The sequence below is a fragment of the Lepisma saccharinum genome, chromosome 30, assembly GCF_977018435.1.
Source record: "Lepisma saccharinum chromosome 30, izLepSacc3.1, whole genome shotgun sequence".
Lineage (NCBI taxonomy): Eukaryota > Metazoa > Arthropoda > Insecta > Zygentoma > Lepismatidae > Lepisma > Lepisma saccharinum.
This window is the reverse complement of record NC_139258.1, coordinates 31,901,194-31,922,956: the sequence shown is the minus strand read 5'-3', so window position 1 is coordinate 31,922,956 and position 21,763 is coordinate 31,901,194. Positions and strand designations below refer to the sequence as shown.

General features: G+C 37.5%; 1 protein-coding gene across 1 annotated transcript in view; it reads left to right on the top strand.

Annotated features, from left to right (window-relative positions):
- The first annotated feature begins 7,957 nt into the window (after nt 1–7,957).
- Nucleotides 7,958–21,763, top strand: part of LOC145981999 (uncharacterized) — a 100,334-nt gene continuing 86,528 nt past the window's right edge. The window contains exons 1-2 of the mRNA XM_083115533.1: nt 7,958–8,128; nt 18,894–19,078. Of these exons, the coding sequence (XP_082971659.1) occupies nt 7,984–8,128; nt 18,894–19,078 (330 nt within the window). The 5' untranslated portion in view covers nt 7,958–7,983. The remainder of the gene's footprint in view (nt 8,129–18,893; nt 19,079–21,763) is intronic.

Here is a 21,763-nt window from a genome sequence, read left to right as displayed (position 1 = left end):
TATAGTTTCACATTTAAATATTTCATGGTTCAAAGTCAGGAGGAAGGGCTCCTTGCCATACCTTGAGCATGGGTCTGCAGCTAATATTCTAAATGCAAAGGATAGTACAAGCGATACGTGTGAATGTAATTGAACGCATTTTTCAAACCTTTCTCGGTTTACCATAACTTCTTCCTACACTCCGAAAAAGTCACGAGTCGGCACTGCTCCAAAGCACATACAGCAGAATTCTCCTACAGGAGAATTACAGTTCACTAAGTGATTTTCGTTATCTCTAATACTTAAGAAAATTAATTTCTTTCAACGTCATGTTTATTTTGCAAGAAAATTAAACTCCTCCAAACATTTTTTTCGTAGTTTATATTACGTGCTATCTTGAATATTTATGTCAGTAGTTTCATCTCAAGAAAGACGATGAATTATACCGGTAATATTATAAATGGGGAAACTATTTTAGACCATTTTCTACCCGTCTTCCAACACTGAAATAGGCCACTAGGCAACTCATGGCAGTCCCCACGAATAAAAAAAAAAGAATTAACGCCTTTATTAAAACGAATCATATGGAGATAACCTCGTAATCAAGAAGTAAATTTAGGCAGTAAACGTCCACTCTGAATAAAGAACAAACACGAAACACCATACTTGAATATAATAATAATAATAATAATAATAATAATAATAATAATAATAATAATAATAATAATAATAATAATAATAATAATAATAATAAAATAAGTATATATATATTTATATATTTATATAATGCGTATGTAGTGTTTTCGTTCGGGCGTTTTAACGTAACTGCCCCCCTACAATATTTTCTCGCCCCCTGTCACTTTTCCCTAGCGTCGTCACTGGTTCGGACACTGGACTAATAACATCTGGAATACGTTCCTTCACACACACACACACACACACACACACACACACACACACACACACACACACACACACACACACACACACACAAATACATAGAGAGAGGTGAGGTGGTACAGTTGGTGGTACAGACCGACTGACTGGCACACGAGAGACCCAATGTCTCTACAATGAGCGAACCAGTCACTAATAAATGAGTGACTGACAGTGGCGTAGCACAGTTCTCTGCTTCCCCCCCCCTGCAAGTGAAATATTGGGGGCCCTCTTAGCAATATATATATCGAGATGATGCCAGAGTGAGACGCATGTATCATAGTCAGCTAATCACCCCTCCCCCCTCAGCTGTACAAGAAATTAACTTTTACCCAAACATTCTTCCTTCCAATTTTGTGTTATCGACTTATACGAATATATCAGATTAGTAGCTTCTTGAAACTAAATCAGGATGGCCTGAATTTCTTAGAATAACTGAAAGAAGAAATTGGAAATATTTTCTCTTACTTCAACGCCAGGATTCTCTTTTGGAGCAGAGGAGAAGCTTCACGCAGCCAAATAATTTGTTCGTGATCCTTTTTTTTTTTTGCTTGAAACATTTTTAAAAAAATATCAGGTTAGATATAATTGCACAGATATTCAAAAAACTACTGGGACTCCCCGATGGCGTAGTGGTAAAGTCCTTCCCTTGTAACCAAGTGGTCCCAGGTTCGAAAGCCGGTGGAGGCACATAGTGGTTCGGATTCCACTTTAAATTGTAGGTCCAGTCCCGATTAGCCTATCTGTGCATGAAGTGGACTTAAAAATTTAAAACAACAATTCAAACAATTCAATTTAAAAAGAAAATACTGTTTGGGGAATTGTTTAAAGGATAGTAAACACTCCTCTTTGTTATTTGGAAGTGAATGCGCCTGCACCTCCAAAACCATCTCCTGGCTGCGCCAGGCCAAGATTAAGAGTCGCTCACATTAGCCTCCTAATACTAATAGTGAGTTATATACACAAGCAAACTTATTATTTCGGTTTTGGGGGCTAAACTGGACCTCTAGATTGTCAGTGGTGACCTAACATCACAAAGTCAATTGCAATCTGCTACGAGCAAATCTCAGCGGCCTCCAATTTTGAGACGTAGATAATAAATTGGCGATGGGGCACCATTCACTGAAAATCTGTCATTCAATGAAATGCTGATTGGAAGGACTGGCCCCCAAGAAAGGTGTTTCCACACGGACACGATGTTTAATTTTGCTGTTAGTGGACTTCAATATCATTATTCAAAATTACAACAATGCCATTTCTTTTCGATAGACCACGGAATATATATTTCTTAAAGAATTTCTCATATAACAAGAACCGCTTTATTAATAGATCATCAGTGCTCGAGGTGTGTGTTGGAGGGAGGGACGAAGGGAAGATGCTATCCCCCAGCTTAGAAAAAATTCATAATGCATCCCCCTACAGCTAGGATAATTTGCATAAGAATCCTCCTCCACTTACTGCATTGTCTTCAAGTTGATCCAAAACTCGAACAAGGAAATTCGCAGGTAGGAATTTTCACACCGAACACTCCAGATCACAGAATCATAAGAAATTGGAAAAATGGAACTGGTTCGATAGAAATGTGCAAGAAATTTCAATATATCAGAAAAACGAACTTCACAAAATTTGTACTGGTAACGTTTAACTCATACACCCTGCGTGACAGAAAAGGGGGTACTGGCTCTTAGGAAAAAGGGATAATTGTCCCTGAATTTTGGGGCCCCTTTGAAGTAAAACATAACAAGTGTGGACAATGTGGGAAATTTATCTCAGCTCTTATTTCAATATGAAAGGGCTTGGGGCCCCCCTTAAAAATATTTGGTGGGAAGTTACATTTTAAATGTCACGTGTAACTAATATTAGTGGTAAGAGATCATGAATTAGCATGTTTGATTGTTTATTGTATAGCAATAAGGCATCGACTGGTTGAGCAACTGAACACTGCTCATACTGGATTCATAATTGTACACAATTGACACACTAAACTACGTTTACGACAAACTGCGTAGCGTATTTTCCTATCGATGGTCATCTACGAGCAAGTACCTTCATTCTGCATTTCGGAGAGACCCACATGCCAAATTGCCTGGGCCCCTCTGACTGTGACAATACGCTGTTTATTAACGTTATATGATACGTTGCTGGGAACCAGATTTATGTTTCGTATATAGATTTTTTTTTAAAAATAAGAGATACTCTCTGTTAAATTTCTGAGAGTATATAAAATTTCAGGAGCACAGAGAGAGAACATTGCGGGGCCCTACATCTCGGGGGCCTTCGAATTGTGGGGGTTGCCGCTACGCCACTGGTGCCTGGGACAACTTTCAGGCGGCCGGAACTTGGTGCAGATCGCACACCCACCCACAAATGGTCGAGATTGTGAATACTACCATGTTCCCCCATATGACTTCACGGAATGTTATGATAATGAATGTGCCGGGGGTAGATTGACCTCTTGTAGACACACACACACGACACCATATGTGTATGCAGGCACGTATCCAGGAATTCCTTTCGGGGGGGGGCTCGACCCCATTTTTAAAGGGGTATAGTAAGAATCTCACAATTGTATGTTCAAGACCAGTGGTGGCAATTGGGTTCCAAAACAGGAAGGAGGGGGGGGGGGTGCGGAGAGCGTTGCAAGGAAAGTTTACTTTCTCTTGGAAGGCAAGGTTTAACATTAAGAGGCCATAATGTTGAGGCAAGAAAATAAAAAATGGGGAGCAACTATCCCTTAAATCGTCGCCACTGTAAGGCTGTCATTTTAATCAGAACGTGAAATCGGAACATCTTTTACCACTCGACTCCTCTGTTTCCATGCATTAGCATTGTGTGCCGGAACCATCTCAGTATGTGTGTTTGTCCATTTCTTCTCATCAGGCATAAAAACATCTATGGTGTCTTTGAGTATTTTTACGAAGCTGTTACACATGCACGGGATGGACAATCCACTCGACAACGCGAGATTCAAATTGTGGGCTGCGAACTGGACGCAGACAGCTCTCGAATATTTCTCTCTGATTCGAGCCTGAACACCACTAACGTGTCTTGTCCTCCCATGTTTGCAGCTCTTATGAAAGCCGAAACCCACCAAATTGTTCAGATTCTGGCCTTAGCACTCACAAGTGTTCAAAAATGCCTGTCACAGTTTCCACTGTCTTGTCATATATCGGCACGAAACAAAGCAAGTCTTCTCGAATACACAGTGAAAACCCTTCCGTTTCCAACACATCTAATGTTTCGTCTCCCAGTATGATCAAATGCTTACTCATTTATCTCCAGTGACGTGCTCAAGGGAGGGTTGGTGAGATCATAAACCCATTTGACCCAGTATTCCTTTTTTTTACAAAAAAAAGAAGAGGAACGTCAAAGACAGGAAAAATATGGCAAAATCAGGCCTGACCACCAAAAATAGTATGCGTAACCCCTCTCCGTTCCGAAAATCCTGGGCACGCCTCTCTTTATCTCGGACACATTTTTTAAAATCAACTTACCAGAAGTTTTTATCATTCCGTATGGGAGATTGAAGTAAGATGCGTTCTTCCTGCAGGTTTGGATATGATCCTTTAGGGTGCTGTTGTCTGCCTGCCTTCACACCTAACCTTAATAAGGCCCTAATTTTCCATTCTTGTGACTTGGATTTTCAAGACTTAGGAAGGTTTCAGACTGAAGGGACACGTAATACATGTCAATTGGAATGGGCCAATCAACAGCAACGTTTCACACCGTAGTGACACAAAAAGCGGAACAAACCTAATCTTCAGGCGACACGGTGTGAAATCTCCCTTATTAGGCCACTGTCATTGCCACCTCGAAGTAGTAGCTCTTGTTGAACACAGAAGAAAAAAAATCTCCTCAACCGGTGGAAATGTTCCTCAGTTTTCTTCTCTCTCCTATATTTTCTGTGCTTGTTCACTATACAGGCAACACCTTACGATTTGATATACACAGGATATGTACTATGTAGACATTTTAACGAAAAATCAGTTGAAGTCGAGGATGGCTAGGTGGCTCAGTTGGTAGAGCCCTGATCTGATTCGGGTTCTGGTAGAGCCTGCAATTTCCGCCTAAAATGTCTACATATGTAACATCTTCTTGCTTTCTCTTCTCAACATTCATAAAATTTTCGGCTGTCTCTTTATGGTAGTTAAGTGTTTGAATGTGTTTCGAACCCAGTAGGCTTAAACAAAAGTTGTTTTTTTTTTACCATGAAATTCTCGGACTGCATATATGAAATTTAGTTCTGGCAAAACTAGACATCACTCAAAACTTTGATTTTCAGTTGATCTATGCAGCTTATTTCTGTTTTAATAAACCACTCCAATTCTGGTAATGCTGAAATATTCACTTTAGAGAGATAGAGAAAGAGAGAGAGAGAGAGAGATAGAGAGAGAGAGAGAGAGAAAGAGAGAGAGGCAGGCCTTGCTCTCTTCGGCCCTCGAACCGAACTAGCACTACACTGAGGAACCGGACGTTCTGCTGTCGTCAATGTCTACATTTTCGAATCACTATATCTTATAAAGCAACCAGATAGGACGCTGACTGATCTGATCACCAATCGACTGTATGAACTGTCACACTTACCTCTGAAATCTCATTAACCGATTTTTTTGTACAGATCAACCGAAAAATTGAATCCGCGTATTTATATCCTCATTATATTCTAGAACGTTCCGCAGATAAAACAATTCGTTAATATTCCAGTAGTTGACTCCTTCTCTCATTCAAGAACGTACCCTCTCCCGCTTTCCCGAGATTAGAAATTACAACGAATCGCCCTACGTGTGGCGCTACCTTTGCTGTACAGCTTCCAAATGCTGACAAGTTTCTACATAGTGCTCAAGTGCGCTGCGACAACACCGAAAGCGCAAGAAAAGTTTACGTGCAATATTATCAACAACAGGGTTATAGAACATTCTCCGTCTTCCCTCGATAATTGTGTATCTCCTTAAATCATCGTCACATTGTGACACGCACCTTCTGCCTTTAGGGCTTTTAGTTTAGTCTGGTTATAACCCTTTTATCGGACTTCTCAAAGGCTTCTAAGGGTTAGTAGGACCAAGCCCTTGCGAGGTCTGTGGTGTAGGATTTATTTTTAATTATCACCTATGCAGGTTGAAATGAAAGATCCTTAAGATCTTTTACTCGAAGATTTATTTAAACTTTCGATGTTATACAAACACTTTTCCAAACAGACAATTCACCCGGTATAACTTGTAGGCCTAAACCTATTAGTTATACCGAAGTTTATAACCCTGGTCTTTTGATGATGCAGGAGAACACCTTATTCAGAGTTGGGTTTGTAGAATATCTGCCAAAATGGAGTACAAGTACACCAGCCAATCCGAAGATTGAAGCAAGATATTCCCCAACGTCCCCTGAACCATCAACCTTTCGGCAACCAGGAGAATGTCCCGCAGACTCACAAAAGTCTAGCTCTTTTATATCATATTGTTGTTTACAATTTACCATGGTTATTACATAGTTGTTTAATATTTCTATAGTTTCAACATTTAAGTTAAACAATTCATTACCCATTGTAACATTAACAATAACACATTTTTAAAGAAAAGATTCCAACATAGATTAATATAATACAGATTGAATAGTTTTTTGCTTGAAAAATCATGTGTTGACAGGGACGACACAATTGTTCAAAAAGCCAAAAACCTAATTTTATCTAGTGTAAAATAAAAAATTTCCTGGTGGGGGGGGGGGCTCGAGCAACCTCAACCCCACCTTGGATACGTGCTATTAACAATAACAGGGTTATAGAACATTCTCCACTTGTCTCGATAATTATTTCTCCCAAATTATCATCATATTATTCAAGAAGCCAAATTCTAATTTTATCTAGTGTAAACAGAAAAAAATCCTGAAGGGGGCTCGAGCCTCCTGATTCCCACCTTAGATACATGTTATTGACAATAATAAGGTTATAGAACGCTCTCCGTCTTGTCTCGATAATTATTTCTCTCAGATTTATAAATTTATTATCTTCATATTATTCTAGACGCCAAAAATTTAATTTTATCTCGTGTAAATTGAAAAATTTCCTGAGAAGGGGGCTCGAGACACCTCATCCCCACCTTGGATACGTGCTATTAACAATAACAGGGGTATAAAACATGCTCCGTATTGCCTCAATAATTATTTCTCTCCTTACATTGTTTTCACATTATTCAAGAAGCCAAAAACCCAATTTTATCTAACGTAAACTGAAAAATTTCCTGGGGAGAGGGTAAGAGCCCCCTGTGCCCCATCTTGGATACGTGCTATTATCAATAACAGGGTTACGGAACATTATCCATCTTGCCTCGATAATTATTTCTCTCCTTAAATTATTGTCACATTATTTTATTTCACCACAAGAAACCAAAAACCTCATTTTATCTAGTGTAAACCTAAAACTTTCGGGGGGGGTCGAGCCCCCTAAGTCCCCCCTCTGGATACGTGCCTGTGTGTATGCGTGTGTGTATGTATGTATATGTGTGTTTCATTAACTTTGTTCGGATCAATAAATACATCACATTGTAATTTCTGTGCTGGCGTGTTAAAAAACTGCTGCTTTGGAATTTCTAATCCAATTTATCCACTGATGTCCTTCGACCGAGTACGTCAAAGGAATGTGTTCGAATCCCGTCAAGTACCGAGAGGAAAATACAACAAAATCAGCAACTGCAATTGAATCACGAGCCCTTCGATCTATTTGGTGTTAAGTCAGTAATTGGATTATACGCGAAAAACGTATATGAACCTAATTTGCAATAATTTTGCTATCAATTACTCTATCTACAGCTGGATGAAAAAAAAAAAAGGTACACGGCTTCAGCTTCAGCTTCTGACAATCGAATATGTAATCAAAATGAAGTTTAATATACGTTGACGATTATCGAAACTTATTTGATTTTTCAAATTTATTTATTAATTGAATGGGAATAATATTTATATCAAGGATGACATCTGGAATATAGATATAAATACCTTCGGATACAAATGTTTTGTAAGTAAATTTACAAAATAATAGCGTTGTATATTTGATTCCAACGGTAGCTACAGTAAAACAAAATGGCGTCGGATGCTGAAGCTTCCTGTGCGTCTGACCCAAATTTTGCGGTTATATGTTCATTCCTGGAGAAGTTTGCATATACATGTGGAATAGTTTATCCAAATTTTGCAGATCTACAAGATATGTTAGAAAATTCACAGGATGGTAAGTAGTTTTTAGTGCCTATGAGGCAAGTATCTGTTAATGTTGACAATAACATCCATTTGGTATTTCCTTCGGTACATCAGCGCACCTCGGCGTTAAGCATTTTAAGAGTCTGCAATTTAAAATAGTTTAGGACAGATGTGCATAAAATCTATTGAGTTTATTTTCCGTGTAAAATCGGACAGGATGGGAGGTCATTAACACTCGAAAGAGATTGAGAAATGGTATAAACAAACGACGAGTGTGCTGACAATGACGAGGAAGGCGTCCGCATCACAAAAATAAAAACACAAATTCTTAAGCATTGTGCGATAAGGCGTTTATTAATCCCTTCCGTTTGATTTCTTTCATTCATAAAAATGGAACTATTTCTATGCATTCTAGAGAGATAGTTTTATTTCACTCCCTGCTTTCATATATACCAACTCGAGTCAATAAATAGTGAAAAACTTTTTCTGTCAAAGACGTACCAATAGGCCTATTACGTGAAAGTAATTTTGCTTAGCATTGTTTGCCTGACGAATTTTACAATTTTAATCGAAAAGATCTGAAGATTATTTTAAAGGGTGACAATTAAACTAGTATTGCACACAGTTTATTTCGAGGTTATGGTAATATGGTGTTTACATAATTTCGTTCACTGTTGATCTTTGTTGTGTCAGTAAATTCAGAAGGCTTGACATGGATCTTAGTTAAACAAATATTTGATGTATTGGGAGCAATTACAGAATACCGGGAGTATCTCCAGTTGCTTTCAAATTCAGCATACTCACTAATTTTGGCATCCTAATCACGAATCTGCAGTTAAAAATTGTCGGTCACGTCTAGAAAATACGAGAGAAGTAGAAATAAGGGGGTCCGTGAACGAAGTAAACACCGGGTTCAAAAACTATGTTTATGAATACCCTGAATTTTAACTATGCTTACCTAACCTAACCTAACCTTATGTGAATGGTTCGTGCGGCAAGTATGTTTTCCAAATTTACTGAAGACGGCATATTGTCACATGTAAAGCAACGCTCCATGGAACAGATAGCGAACTTGTTAACATCATCAAACATGGCGACCATTAGTATCAACAATCATAGCGGTAATGTATGCACGGTATTTGGCATTTTCTAGACGTGACTACCAATTTTTAACTGCAGATTCGTGATTTTGATGTCAAAATTAGTGAGTAGCCTATACAAAATTTGATAGCAATCTGAGATAGCTACTCCCGATATTCTGTAATTATACCACGTATTGTGTTATATATCAAAGCAAAGTAATCAACCAGATGTAATATATTTACACTTACGAACATGAACATGTAGTAACTTTGCTTGTAGTATGAACTGCATTTCAGTTTAGCAATTGCAAGTCTCAATTTGTAAGATATTTTTAATGGATATATTTAAGGATTTTGCAATTTTATTTGCATTTCTTGGAAAATAATATATTGCACATTACTGTTCTTTGAAAAAAAACATTAAGACTACTTTATTGTGTATTTCAACGTGAAACTCATGTCTTCACAAGAACAGTAAATATCAATAAAGTCAAATAGCATAACAGTGAATGAATTGCAATTAAGAAACAAATATGTGCATGGGAATATACAGAAGGGAAAAAAATGCTATCCAGAAAACATACAGTAAGTATTTGCTAATCCTCTGAAGTATGTGCTAACAGGTGTAAATAGAAAAGTAACCATGTAAAACATGCTTCAGAATTAATTAATTGCAGCTGTGGCCTCTCTGGTCTCTAGAGGCCTCCCCGATGGCGCAGTGGTAGCGTCTTCGCCTTGTAATCAAGGGGTCCCGGGTTCGATGCCCGGTGGAGGCACAAGTGGTTCGGATCCCACTTTAAAACTGTAGGTCCAGTCCCGATTAGCCTTACTGTGCATAAAGTGGACTTAAAACAACAAATCAATCAATCTCTGATCTCTAAAATAGGTATGAATGAAGTAGAAGGAAACAAAATTAATAAATAAACCAACGAAAATAGTTAATGAATTTCACTACGAGACCTTATAGGCATTATTCAGTACTGTCCCGGGTTCGATCCCCGGCCGGTTCAAATCCGGGAACTTTTCTAACGTTGAAAGTGGCCTCGGCGCCCACCCAGCGTCGAACAACATGGGTACCTGGGAGAAATCCTGGGGTGTAAAGGCAGTCAGGGGCATGATGCTGATCACATCACCCCCAACTACGACCGGATCAAGAAAGTGTGGGGCGTTACCCCCTATACGCCTTCATGGCGTGGTGCTATGCACAGGGGAGCACTTTTTTTTTTACTTTTTTTTTTAGTATTATTGTAGACTACCTCATTTCAGACCATCTGTTTTTTGGGAAAGAAAAAGAAACAATGTCAAATTACTATTGCCCCACCTAACCTTACAACCATTTCCATTGTAAATGTCCATAAGTGTTTCTCTTGCTTCCCCAGAAAACAGGCGGTCTGAAATGAGGTAGTCCGTATAATACTAAAGTACCCATTATTCAAAGTGCCATTTTTGTTGATATAGAGATTACAGTTGAAAGTGGTCCGAAAAAAATGTGTGTCTTGTTGAAAAATTAGTTTTTTTTCCATGGCTTTTTTGGTTGGATATTGTTTGTCTTCTTGCCCCAAGTTTTTCAAATCAATGAAAATACATTAATTGGTAGGATTTTTCTTGTTCCAAAGCTTCATTTATTTCTTTAAGGTTAAAAGATACTCGTCTCGAAAGTTCAAACATAGCTTTTTGACATGAAATTCCTAGCTAGACATAAGCAGTACCGGTAGTTAAAAAAGGAGATTTTTTTTAATTGTCTTTTTCCCTGCACCTGTTGTTTTCATATTTCAGTACGTATATTAAACCTGTGTAACATTCAGTCTAAATGCCATCCTTTTTTAACAACAGTACTTGCAATTATAAGTAGCTTTGCGCTCTACAGGCTAAAATATTAATCTCCTTTGGAGTTGCATACTGATAAGTATTGAACAGGGTATATTCACTACAAGGGGATATGGCAATGAGTTCACCCCACTTTCACAATACTTAGCAACATGCACAAGAAACACTCCGAACACAGAAAGCCTGAGGCATGGTTTATTTTTTGTAGATGACACAGTCATAATGTGACCACATGATGACCACACACTACCAGATTTCTGCCAGCATCTGAATATCACATCCATTAATTAGTTTTAGTATGAAAAAGGAATTAAACGAATGCCTACTATTAATAAATGTCCTAGATCCTGAAATCAAATATTGAGTACTGTGTATCGTCATTATTCAGTTAATATCTGAACATTTCTGCGAAGTTTTGATCACATTTTATTGTTAATTTTTCTACAACAATGTTGCCTTTTCTGCAATTGTTGCACTCATTTTAATCCGGTATTGAGCCTTTTATATTAATTTTTCAGTTAAAATCTGAGCATTTTTGCTAAGTATTTCTCCTCTGAAAGTCAACACGCACACTACCCCTAGAGTACAAAGAACACCATAATCCACTGCTTAAGCTCAGGGGCAGATAATCTGCTGAAGTCTGGTGACAAGAACAGGAAGACATCATAGATACAATGAAACTCAATGGATATCCACCAACTGAAACTAAGAGAGCCATCCATAACCAAGCAGACAAAAACTGAGATGTTCTCCATAAAGGTTCACATAACCACTTTTTTTAGATGCAAATTAATCTAACACAGTTATTTTTAGTGGTTTTTATTTTATCAGCGACATTTACCAGAAGTGTAGTGACGAGCTATGTGAGGTTGTGTGTTGTACTATGTGTATCTAGGGTAAGCTTGAAAAAGTTCTGGGAAATCAGGATGAAATGTCGCAGATAAAATAAAAACTATTAACAATAACTTTGTTATATTATTTTGCATCTGCGAATACTGAGATACGATGACTAACTGAAAGGGCATATTATGCGTACCATACCTCCCTGCGTTGTTGGAAAAGATAAGCAGTATTGGTTGAAAATTGCATCTTAGGATATCATTCAGCAGTTACAAGAAACTAAGAAACATGCTATCAAATGCCAAACCAGAAAACACCATATAAGGTAGCAAAAACTGCATATATAGCATACCATGTGAATACAGGTGAGCTTGCATAGGAAAATGTGGATACCCTCTAGAGATAGGATAGATGAACACAAGCATATGTGCAAAGGTGAAATAGATAGGTTAAAAATGGCAGAACACACACAAAATGAACTACATAGAATTCAATGGAACAATATAGCAGTACTACACACAGAACCAATTGGAAACAGGAAAATCAACGAATCGACCTTTGTAGCAATGACTCAAAACAAGTCATTCCAGGGTAGAATTCAAGGAAATATGGTTGGTGCCCTTCCCCAGAAAATAGAAATAGTAGTGTAAGTGGAGCAAAATTGTACAGAATAGGGTCATTCCATGCCAAATCAACAAAGTCCACAACCCAACCATCTCAGAATTTTCTGAAACGACTATTTGGTAGTCTTCATGAAGATATGAAATCCTGAGAAATTGTAGCTTCCTGTGTGGCGTAGTTGTGGAGTTTTGGGGGCTTGAAAATTCAAAAAATTGTCGATTTTTAGTCTGCACCAGACTTTCATGGATAATTGCTCTTACCTGAATTGACGTAGAGAGCTGGTTGTAGTCTTGTTTGAAAGGACATGAAATAAGCTTTCCAACAGTGTATCACATCACTGTATTTAGAATGAAATATTTTCAAGGTCATCCACTTCCACCTTTGGACCTTAAACTTTTGAAGATACATATCTGCGATTTCCTTGGAACTGAAATATATTGTTAACTCAAGGTTACACGGTAAAATAACCGAATTTGAAGTTGGGACGATTATGGTATAATTAAAGAAAAATACCAATACCACGGGGTACAGTGTGCAGGATTATATTAACATTTGCTTAATATTTTATAACATCAACCTTTAAATTTAACATAACAGGCACAAACGTGTGGAAGTTTATGCTCAGATAGCCTAATCAGGACTGGGCCTACAGTTTCAAAATGGGAGTCTGATGCACTATGCATCATGTCTCCACCAGGAATTCAACCTGAACCTGATACCAATTGCTTACAAGACAGTGGTGTTACCACTGTACACCTGGAACACACAAACATGCACAGCATAAATAAATTAGTTACTAGAAGTAATGGCCAATATTGGTTTCTTGGCTGCGACACTATGTAACTTCATTTATCTAGGTGCAAAGTTTGGTATTGCAAATCTCTAAACTCACAACTGAAAGCTAAAAATATATATATTAAAAAGCTAGCTGATGAAAAGGTACTCTCGGGCCAGGTGAGTTGCGGAAAAGATTCCAAGCTTTCGAGAGCTAACGTCACTCTCATCTTCAGGGTAGAAGTGCAGTTCTGAGCGTCAACCCGGTGTATATAGGTTTGTGGAGGGGGGATCAGGACATCTTTTTGTACAACTCTAGTAGAGTTATACTTTATGTTTAAGTGGTTAAACTAACAAGCTGCAAACCCAGAGATTTTAGGTTCAAGTTCCAGATAAAGCATGAATTTCTTCACTTTTATTCACTTATCTTAATATTTTCTTCAGGCATATTCGTTCATTGCCATCGATTCATTTAACTTAACGAAAAAAATTATATTATACAGGGTGCTCATGGAGTATGGCACCAATTTGAGAATTGAACACATTTCCTTAATGCAAAACATTCTTCCACCAGTCCCAATACCCTTCTTCAAACATTTCAACATTTTTTCGCGAATTCTCTTCAAAATGTCAGAGTTCAGAGCATCTAGATCTTGGAATTGTACAGCAAATTTTCCAACTTCACTGTGGCTATTCAGCTGCCACTTTCCTCTTTACATTAAAAAAGATTCATCATCCCCAGTTCATCATCAGTGTCATAGCTCACCTGTAATCAGAAAACAATACCGCTATTGGTTCTTATACAGTGAGTTTGGTTTGGCTCTGGGCTGAGATAGTGTGTGAACAACTCTTATAACACAGGTTAGTATCACCACCCCATTTCATAGCTGTACGATAAACTTGGCAACACTACATCACATGCTCTGACGTCACGCTACGTATTCTCGTGTCCGAGCCAGGAGAATCGCTCGACCACTTGGTGTTGGGTAGTGAAGCAATACACGCACACTTGGGAAATTTCTACTACAGTTAAGTATTTCAATTTAACTATGAATTAATCAATAACTTAATCCCTGTTAGTCTATTTATCGGCCATTAGGGCTAAAATTGACCTACTTAAAATGGGAGGTTTATTATTTTATTTTTATATTAAACTTCCATATTTTTTTATGGCCGATAATATTACATGTTTAATGTAAAAAATTAATATTGTCATATTTCAACATATACAGGGGGGGGGGGGGTGAACACTCAATCTAGGTGCCAAGAAGTCAACATTATTTACTGGTTATTTATAGAAACGTAATGATGTTAGAATTCTTATTAGTAATTACTATTTACTTGTAAATGCTTTGGTTGTAATAAACATGAAATTGAAAAGATACCTTTGCTTGTAATTTACAATTACTTGATATGGTCTATTGCTCTCACTACTAGGTACGTAATTGTATGGCTCTAGGAAAATGGGGGTCCAGTCTAACTATCCACTCTGTGGTATGATGTTCGCACATAATTTGCTTCCTATATAGGCGCAAAATACGTGGGTATGTCATATACTCGTTATGCAATATAAATATAATTGTCTACATGCTGAAGATATGTGCGTAAAAAAGCGAGATGTTACGGGATGAAAATGCCGGCATCTGCACTATCTCGAGCCAAAGCCAAAACGAATACACTGTATAACTACATACATGAAGAAACGTGCATTTGAAGTAGTAGAATTTATATTATGTAGTTTCCATGTCTAACATGGACTAATATTATGGTACAACTTCAGTTACAAAGTACCTATGTAAATTGCAGGCAAGTAAATATGAATATATATGAGATGGTGCCAGTTCTTAGGAATTATATTTTCATGTGATGAGTTGTCTATGAGTCATTAATATGTGCTACTATATATATTATAATTTTAGATTTACTTCTTTCTTGTTAAGATATTTCGGGGATAGGGTAATGATTTATGACAGCAAATCGTTTACAAATTTTGATGAAAGAATCTATCATGAATGGCCTATTTTAAAAAGTCGCAATAGAAATGCATGGTTAAAGGGGAAAATAGATCTTACGTTAAAGAAGAGAGGTGAGTTCTATTTGTCAACATGCATTATGTGACCAACACGAAGTCAATTGAAAATGATGCTACAAATGTGTGCTAGCCCAGAATTGGCCAACATAGAACCACTCTTTTTTTAGCTTCGTATTTTTGATTAATTTTCAGGAAGTTGTACATTCGCCTCACTCTTTGTGGGAGAAAATAATTAAAACACAGCAGGTACCAGATACTGTTTGGCCACAGAAGGTGAGCCTATCTCAAACGGACGAGTCCAAGCATAAAAGGGGAAGCTGAAACAAAATTTTGATAGTATTCTATCTGCGTGTATTCAATTGTTGTTTATTATTATTATTCGATTTTTAGTGTTTATCATGCGTGATGTGTGTATTAGGGATGGCCAAACGGATCCGGATCCAAAAGTTATGGATCTGGATCCAGATTCAAAAGTTACGGATCTGGATCTGGATCCGAAAATTCCGGATCCGGGTCTAAAAGTTTTGGATCTGGATTCGGATCCGAAAGTTCCAGATCTGGATCCAGATCCGAGAGTTCCGGATTCGAAAACTTCGGATCCGGGTACGAAACTTTCGGATCTGAAAATCCGGATCCGGATCCGAGAGTTTCGTATCTCAATCCCATTATAATATTACCACACCTTAAAAGGTATTATGATCTTCGATTACAAAGAAATTTTTCATTAGTTAGTCCTACAAGAATTTTTTTCAAGTGTTGTTTCTAAGATACTTTGCTACGCATCGGCTAACATACTCGTACACAAAAATAATCTTACTTATTTAACATAAAATGTCAGAGGTGATTTGGTAAATGCCATTGAAACGAATATGTATTCATTCGAATGTATTGGAAATGGAAACACATAAATGTGAGACATTCCATTCCAGGATGAAACCTTTAACACATATAACGAGATAGAAATGTTATACAAAAATTATACAATTGTTCTACAGTTATAGTTTTACAAATTAAAATAAAACATTATAATATATGCAGTGTTATATAATTTCAAAGTGTAAGACTAACAAGGGAGGTTATCTAAGTGTCCCCCTCCGATTTCCATGAAACTTGGCAGGCGTATAGTGGGGCCCAAAGGAAGAAATCTAAAAAACGGTTTTAGGGGGCAAAACCCCCTCAAATGTCAAGATGAGGACAAATTGAAGTAAGGATCTGACCTCTGTGTTCCCCTCCGATTTCCATGAAACGTGGCAGGTGTGTGTATAAACGGGCCCAAAGGAAGAAATACGTGTTTTTTGTTTCAGCTAAAAACTGTTTTAGGGGGCAAAATCCCCTCAAATGTCAAGATGAGGACAAATTGAAGTTGGGATCTGACCCCTGTGTTCCCCTCCGATTTCCATGAAACGTGGCAGGTGTATAGAGGGGCCCAAAGGAAGAAATAAGTGTTTTTTTGTTTCAGCTAAAAACTGTTTTAGGGGGCAAAATCCCCTCAAATGTCAAGATGAGGACAAATTGAAGTAAGGATCTGACCTCTGTGTCCCCCTCCGATTTTCATGAAACTTCGCAGGTGTATAGAGGGGCCCAAAGGAAGAAATACATGTTTTTTGTTTCGGCTAAAAAATTCTTTAGGGGGCAAAACCCACCTCAAATGTCAAGATGAGGACAAATTGACGTGGGGATCATCTGACCCCTGTCCCCCTCTGATTTCTATGAAATTTGGCAGGTGTATAGACAGGCCCTATGCCCCCTGTTTCTTCCTATGCCATATTTACGTGGTTTCGGGGTCAGATCCCCACTTCAATTTCTCCTCATCTTGACATTTGAGGGGGCTCTATACACCTGCCAAGTTTCATGGAAATCGGAGGGGGAGACTTAGACCTCCCTTGTAAGTGTATTAATTAATTACAAATCGCGCACGCGTGCACACACACTATATATATGTATATTAGCAGGTAACAATATGTTATAAACATATTCTTACTTTCCAAAGAAGCGCATGTGGAATGGCAAAACGGATCCGGATCCGAAAATTCTGGATCCGGATCCGAAAGTTCTGGATCCGGATCTGAAAATTCCAGATCTGCGAAAAAATTTTGGATCTGGATCCTTAGGATCCGGATCCGCTAGGATTCGGATCTGGCCATCCCTAGTGTGTATAACAACTTGTAACAAATCCTCTGGAAGTAGAAGAAATATGATTTTTGCAGCCACCCCTATTTTAACAGTGAACTCTCCCAGTTAGCACATGCACACTTCCGTTGATGGTTTAAACTATCGTAGAATGACTCTGAGTGTACCTAATTACAAGCAGAACTTTGTATCTGCATATGAACCACTCCGGTTTCAAATAACTACAAGATACTTGCTTCTAATACTTTCTTCTGTCCCCTACTACTTCTCAAACAAACATACTCTTACTACGTAGAAAATTTCATACCATGCAATGGTATGCCAGATACCCGGGTTCAAGTCCTGGTTGAGCCTGCATGTTTTGCTGAAAATTTCTACGTAGTTCATCCCCTGTGTGTGCCTAATCTACAATACTCTTACTAGTTTTCAACCTTGTAGACTAATTTAAGTCTTAATGACTTGAATTAGAGTATCCTTAACAGTTGTTGGTACTTTAGTATTATACGGACTACCTCATTTCTGACCATCAATTTCTACACGGCAACCTGCACCTCCAATCTTACCACTGTTTTTGTTTTCAAGAGAAGACACACATACCTCTCGCATGTAATTGTTCCAGTCTGTTACCGTTTTATCTGACTGCTTGGCACACCATTTCACAAACGTAAATTCCTCACAACAACAGGTTACGTTAGGAAACTGTACTGCTGTTGACAATGATATTTTGCTATATTCGAACCACGTTCCAATGTGAAGACAAACCTAACGTAGACAAATGAGGTAGTCCGTATAATACTAAAGTACCCAGTTGTTCAATGAATATCCCTTTCCTTCACAATAAAATCACTTTCCAAACTTCATCTTGATGTTTTCTTCCGAAACTTCATTTAAGGAGATTTTCTCAACATCCACAGATAAGTATCTCTTTTGGGAAAGTGAAATGTTAAATAAATAATAATAATGAAAAATATTGTTACATATAGTAGGATTAGTTCCATAAGTATCAAACTGGAATATGTACTTGCACCTGGAAAAGAGAGCAGAAATATGAAATAAGTAGAAGCAATTTAATTTGGGGGTGAACATGAATATGCAACCACATTATCGAAAGGTCAAAGTACTTGTAAAAAATACTGATATTGGTTTTTCTAGGAAACTGGCAGTCTCAATGAATCCATATTACTATAATAATTTGCTGATAAAACTTGAAGGCAACAAGTGATGCCCCATGTGTTTTACATCAAACATAAAATATCTAAAAAGTCTTGTGTTTATGGTGTTGATGTCCTTTTTTTTTTTTTTACAGGTTCACATAACCACTTTATGTAAAATAATACAATACAGTTATTTCATTTTTTTTATTATATATTTTATTTATTTTGTGGCATTGGTATGAAAGCAAGATTATGGTGTGTTGTGCTTGTTATTTATTATTTTAAAAAGGTGTAGGTTTTGAAGTTTAACTTTACCCCTCTTTTTGTATCTTTTAGTGCCTCAGCCTTTGATTGATCTCCATGTGAAGTTGCTTAGGAAGGCGAGAAAGTCAGTGTCAACCGAAAAATGGGAGAAAGCTATCATTAAGTTTTGCCATACATATTCAAATCAAGATGGATGGGAGTTGGAGCGTTTTGGATATAAGAAGGCTCGCCTTGCTGTAAAGCTACGACTATTAAAGGTAGGACCTTTTTTGATTGTGAAAAACCTTACTTAAGTAAATGTATTTTGAAATTTATTTTTCACCGTAATGCTGTACTTGTAAAAACTGCTTAAGCTTTAACATTTTAATGCTTTGAGTTAAACAAGCTGTAACAATTTGTAGGAAACTGTCCAATTTGATATGTCATCTTGTTGACGGAATGTTCTTAGGAATCAAAAATACAAAGAAATGTTCTACTGAATCAAATTCACCTAAAATGAATTCATATTCATAATTGTTGAAAGTATTTAAACCTTTCTCATTGTTAAAGTATGTACAATTAATTTATATATCTAGAACCTAGTCTTAAGAAAAGTGTTCATTACAATGACGTTTCTTATGAATCCTTGTTTTGTTACATCTTTATTGCCTGACCATACTTGTATGGTAATTGCATACTTCATGCAGATTTAAGGCCCATACTTAGCATCATATGCTTAATATGCAGTTCTGGATAGAATTGTACACACATCGAAAAACGTTTATCAATGTTATGCTAATATTGAAGTACAATGTGAACGTTTTGAGTCTGTTTTGGTGAATGAGCATAATAAATTCACACCACCTTCAAGACATCCCTGTAATGAAGTTCTAAAATAAAATAAAAATCTGAATAGATACTGTATGTTCCGGCTCTCACACAAAACCACTATATCCGTTGTTTAAAAATTGCTTCTTTTCTAACATCATTTGCAAAGTTGATAGTGTGGTGCCCATGGTTCAAGCTGGATAACAATATCTTCAATATCTCACAATGTATTTGTGGTGTATTCACATCTACACATTGTTCACATACACTCACTCTCTCTCACACACACACACATTCTCAAACCCTCTATTAATTCATCTTTATTGCTACACAAATTGCCATGATGGTATAGGGGAGAGACTGTCAGTACCTTTCAAAGCAAACTACTGGAGTTGCATTTGCATGTTGAAGTCTGCTGATCTCTGTCTGACCTACAATGGTAGCCCACGCAGGCATTGGTATTACTGGTTATGTGAAATGTTTATGACTCCCATAGGTTATAATTAGAGCCCGGAAGTTTGGCAAAATGCCTCTTTTTATCTACTACATATATTGATAAAATTTTTCCGGATATACGTTTCTTATGTTGTTTCGAATGTTTTAGAAGCCTTTTCATTTTGCCTATTTGGGACCTCACTGCCTATTTTTAATTATAATGCCTTTTTTTTGCCTTTTTCAATGAAATTTGACAATTTGTTTTTTAAAAAAATGTGTATATAAATTATTTTTCTCCCAAAAAACGTTGTTGGCATTTATTTTTCTTCCGTTTATTATGTGAATAATTTTCGCCTTATTTAAGTAATATTGAACTCACGCATGTTTCAACATTGCTGAAGGAGAAACAGTATTTCATGCTGAGTTAGGATATTGCCTTTCGGTTAACATTTCCTTGTGCATGATTGACTGCTGAAGTGGAGAGGTTGATTTCGAACACAAAGAAGATATTCCTGAAATCTCCCTCTCGAACCCGAACATTTCAGGAAGTTGCACCTGAGCTTAGTTTATCTCCGCAACCAGTCTTGACGAGATGGGGAACCTAGATATCAGCAGCTATATATTATGCTAACAACCTTGAAAAAGTCAGTGAGGTGATCGATGCTCTTCCAGAAAATGAAGCGGCTTCAATTCGAGAAGTGAAAAAACTCCTGTGCTATTCAAGTTTATTGTTGCACATTATGATGCATTGCCAGAGACAATTACAATTATAGCATCCATGAAAATCTACGAGGAATCTATGCAGCAGATGATGGAAGTTCCAGGAGAAAAGGGGTCAGCTGTTGCGGAAAAGTGCAAACGGGTAGTGAGTGCAAATGATGACTTGAAACAATTGAAAACAATTTGTGATATTCTTGAAGGTGAAAATGCTGTTACCGAAATGAGTTCAGCTACATTAGCTTGTTTTATGTATGCTCCAATAACTTCTGTCGAAGTAAAAAAAGGTAAAGTGCTCCCCTGTGCATAGCACCACGCCATGAAGGCGTATAGGGGTTGTGGGGGTAACGCCCGGTCGTGAGTGGGGGGTGATGTGATCAGCATCTCGCCCCTGACCGCCTTTACCCCCAGGGTTTCCCCCAGGTACCCATGTTATTCGACGCTGGGTGGGCGCCGGGACCGCTTCCATCGTTAGAAAAGTTCCCAGAAAAGTTCCCGGATTTGAACCGGCCGGGGATCGAACCCGGGACCTTTAGCATGTTAGTCAGATGCATTACCGACTGAGCCACCGCGAAGTAGAAAGATCATTTTCTATTATGAAAAACATGCTCTCTGAAAAGACGACTATCAATGAATGTTGAGAACTTAAAAAACACACTTTGTAGTCATGTGCAATCAAGATGGAGAAAATTGAAATGCTGTTCCCAATGTAGATTTTAATATTTTGCCAGAAATTATAGATAAAAGTAAGCGACTTCCAAATGTGCATTTTTTCGGTTTATTTTCCTTTTTTTTTTTTCATTTTTAGTGCCTATTTTCCACATTATAAATGCCTTTTTGCCTGCCTATTTTAACGAAAATAAATGCCTGAACTTCCAGGCTCTAGTTATAATGATGCGATTAATGTGTGCCCATATCAACATGGTGAATGAAAAGCTGCAATTGATGATGGAGAAGATTTTGTTAAGAAAACATGATTTGTG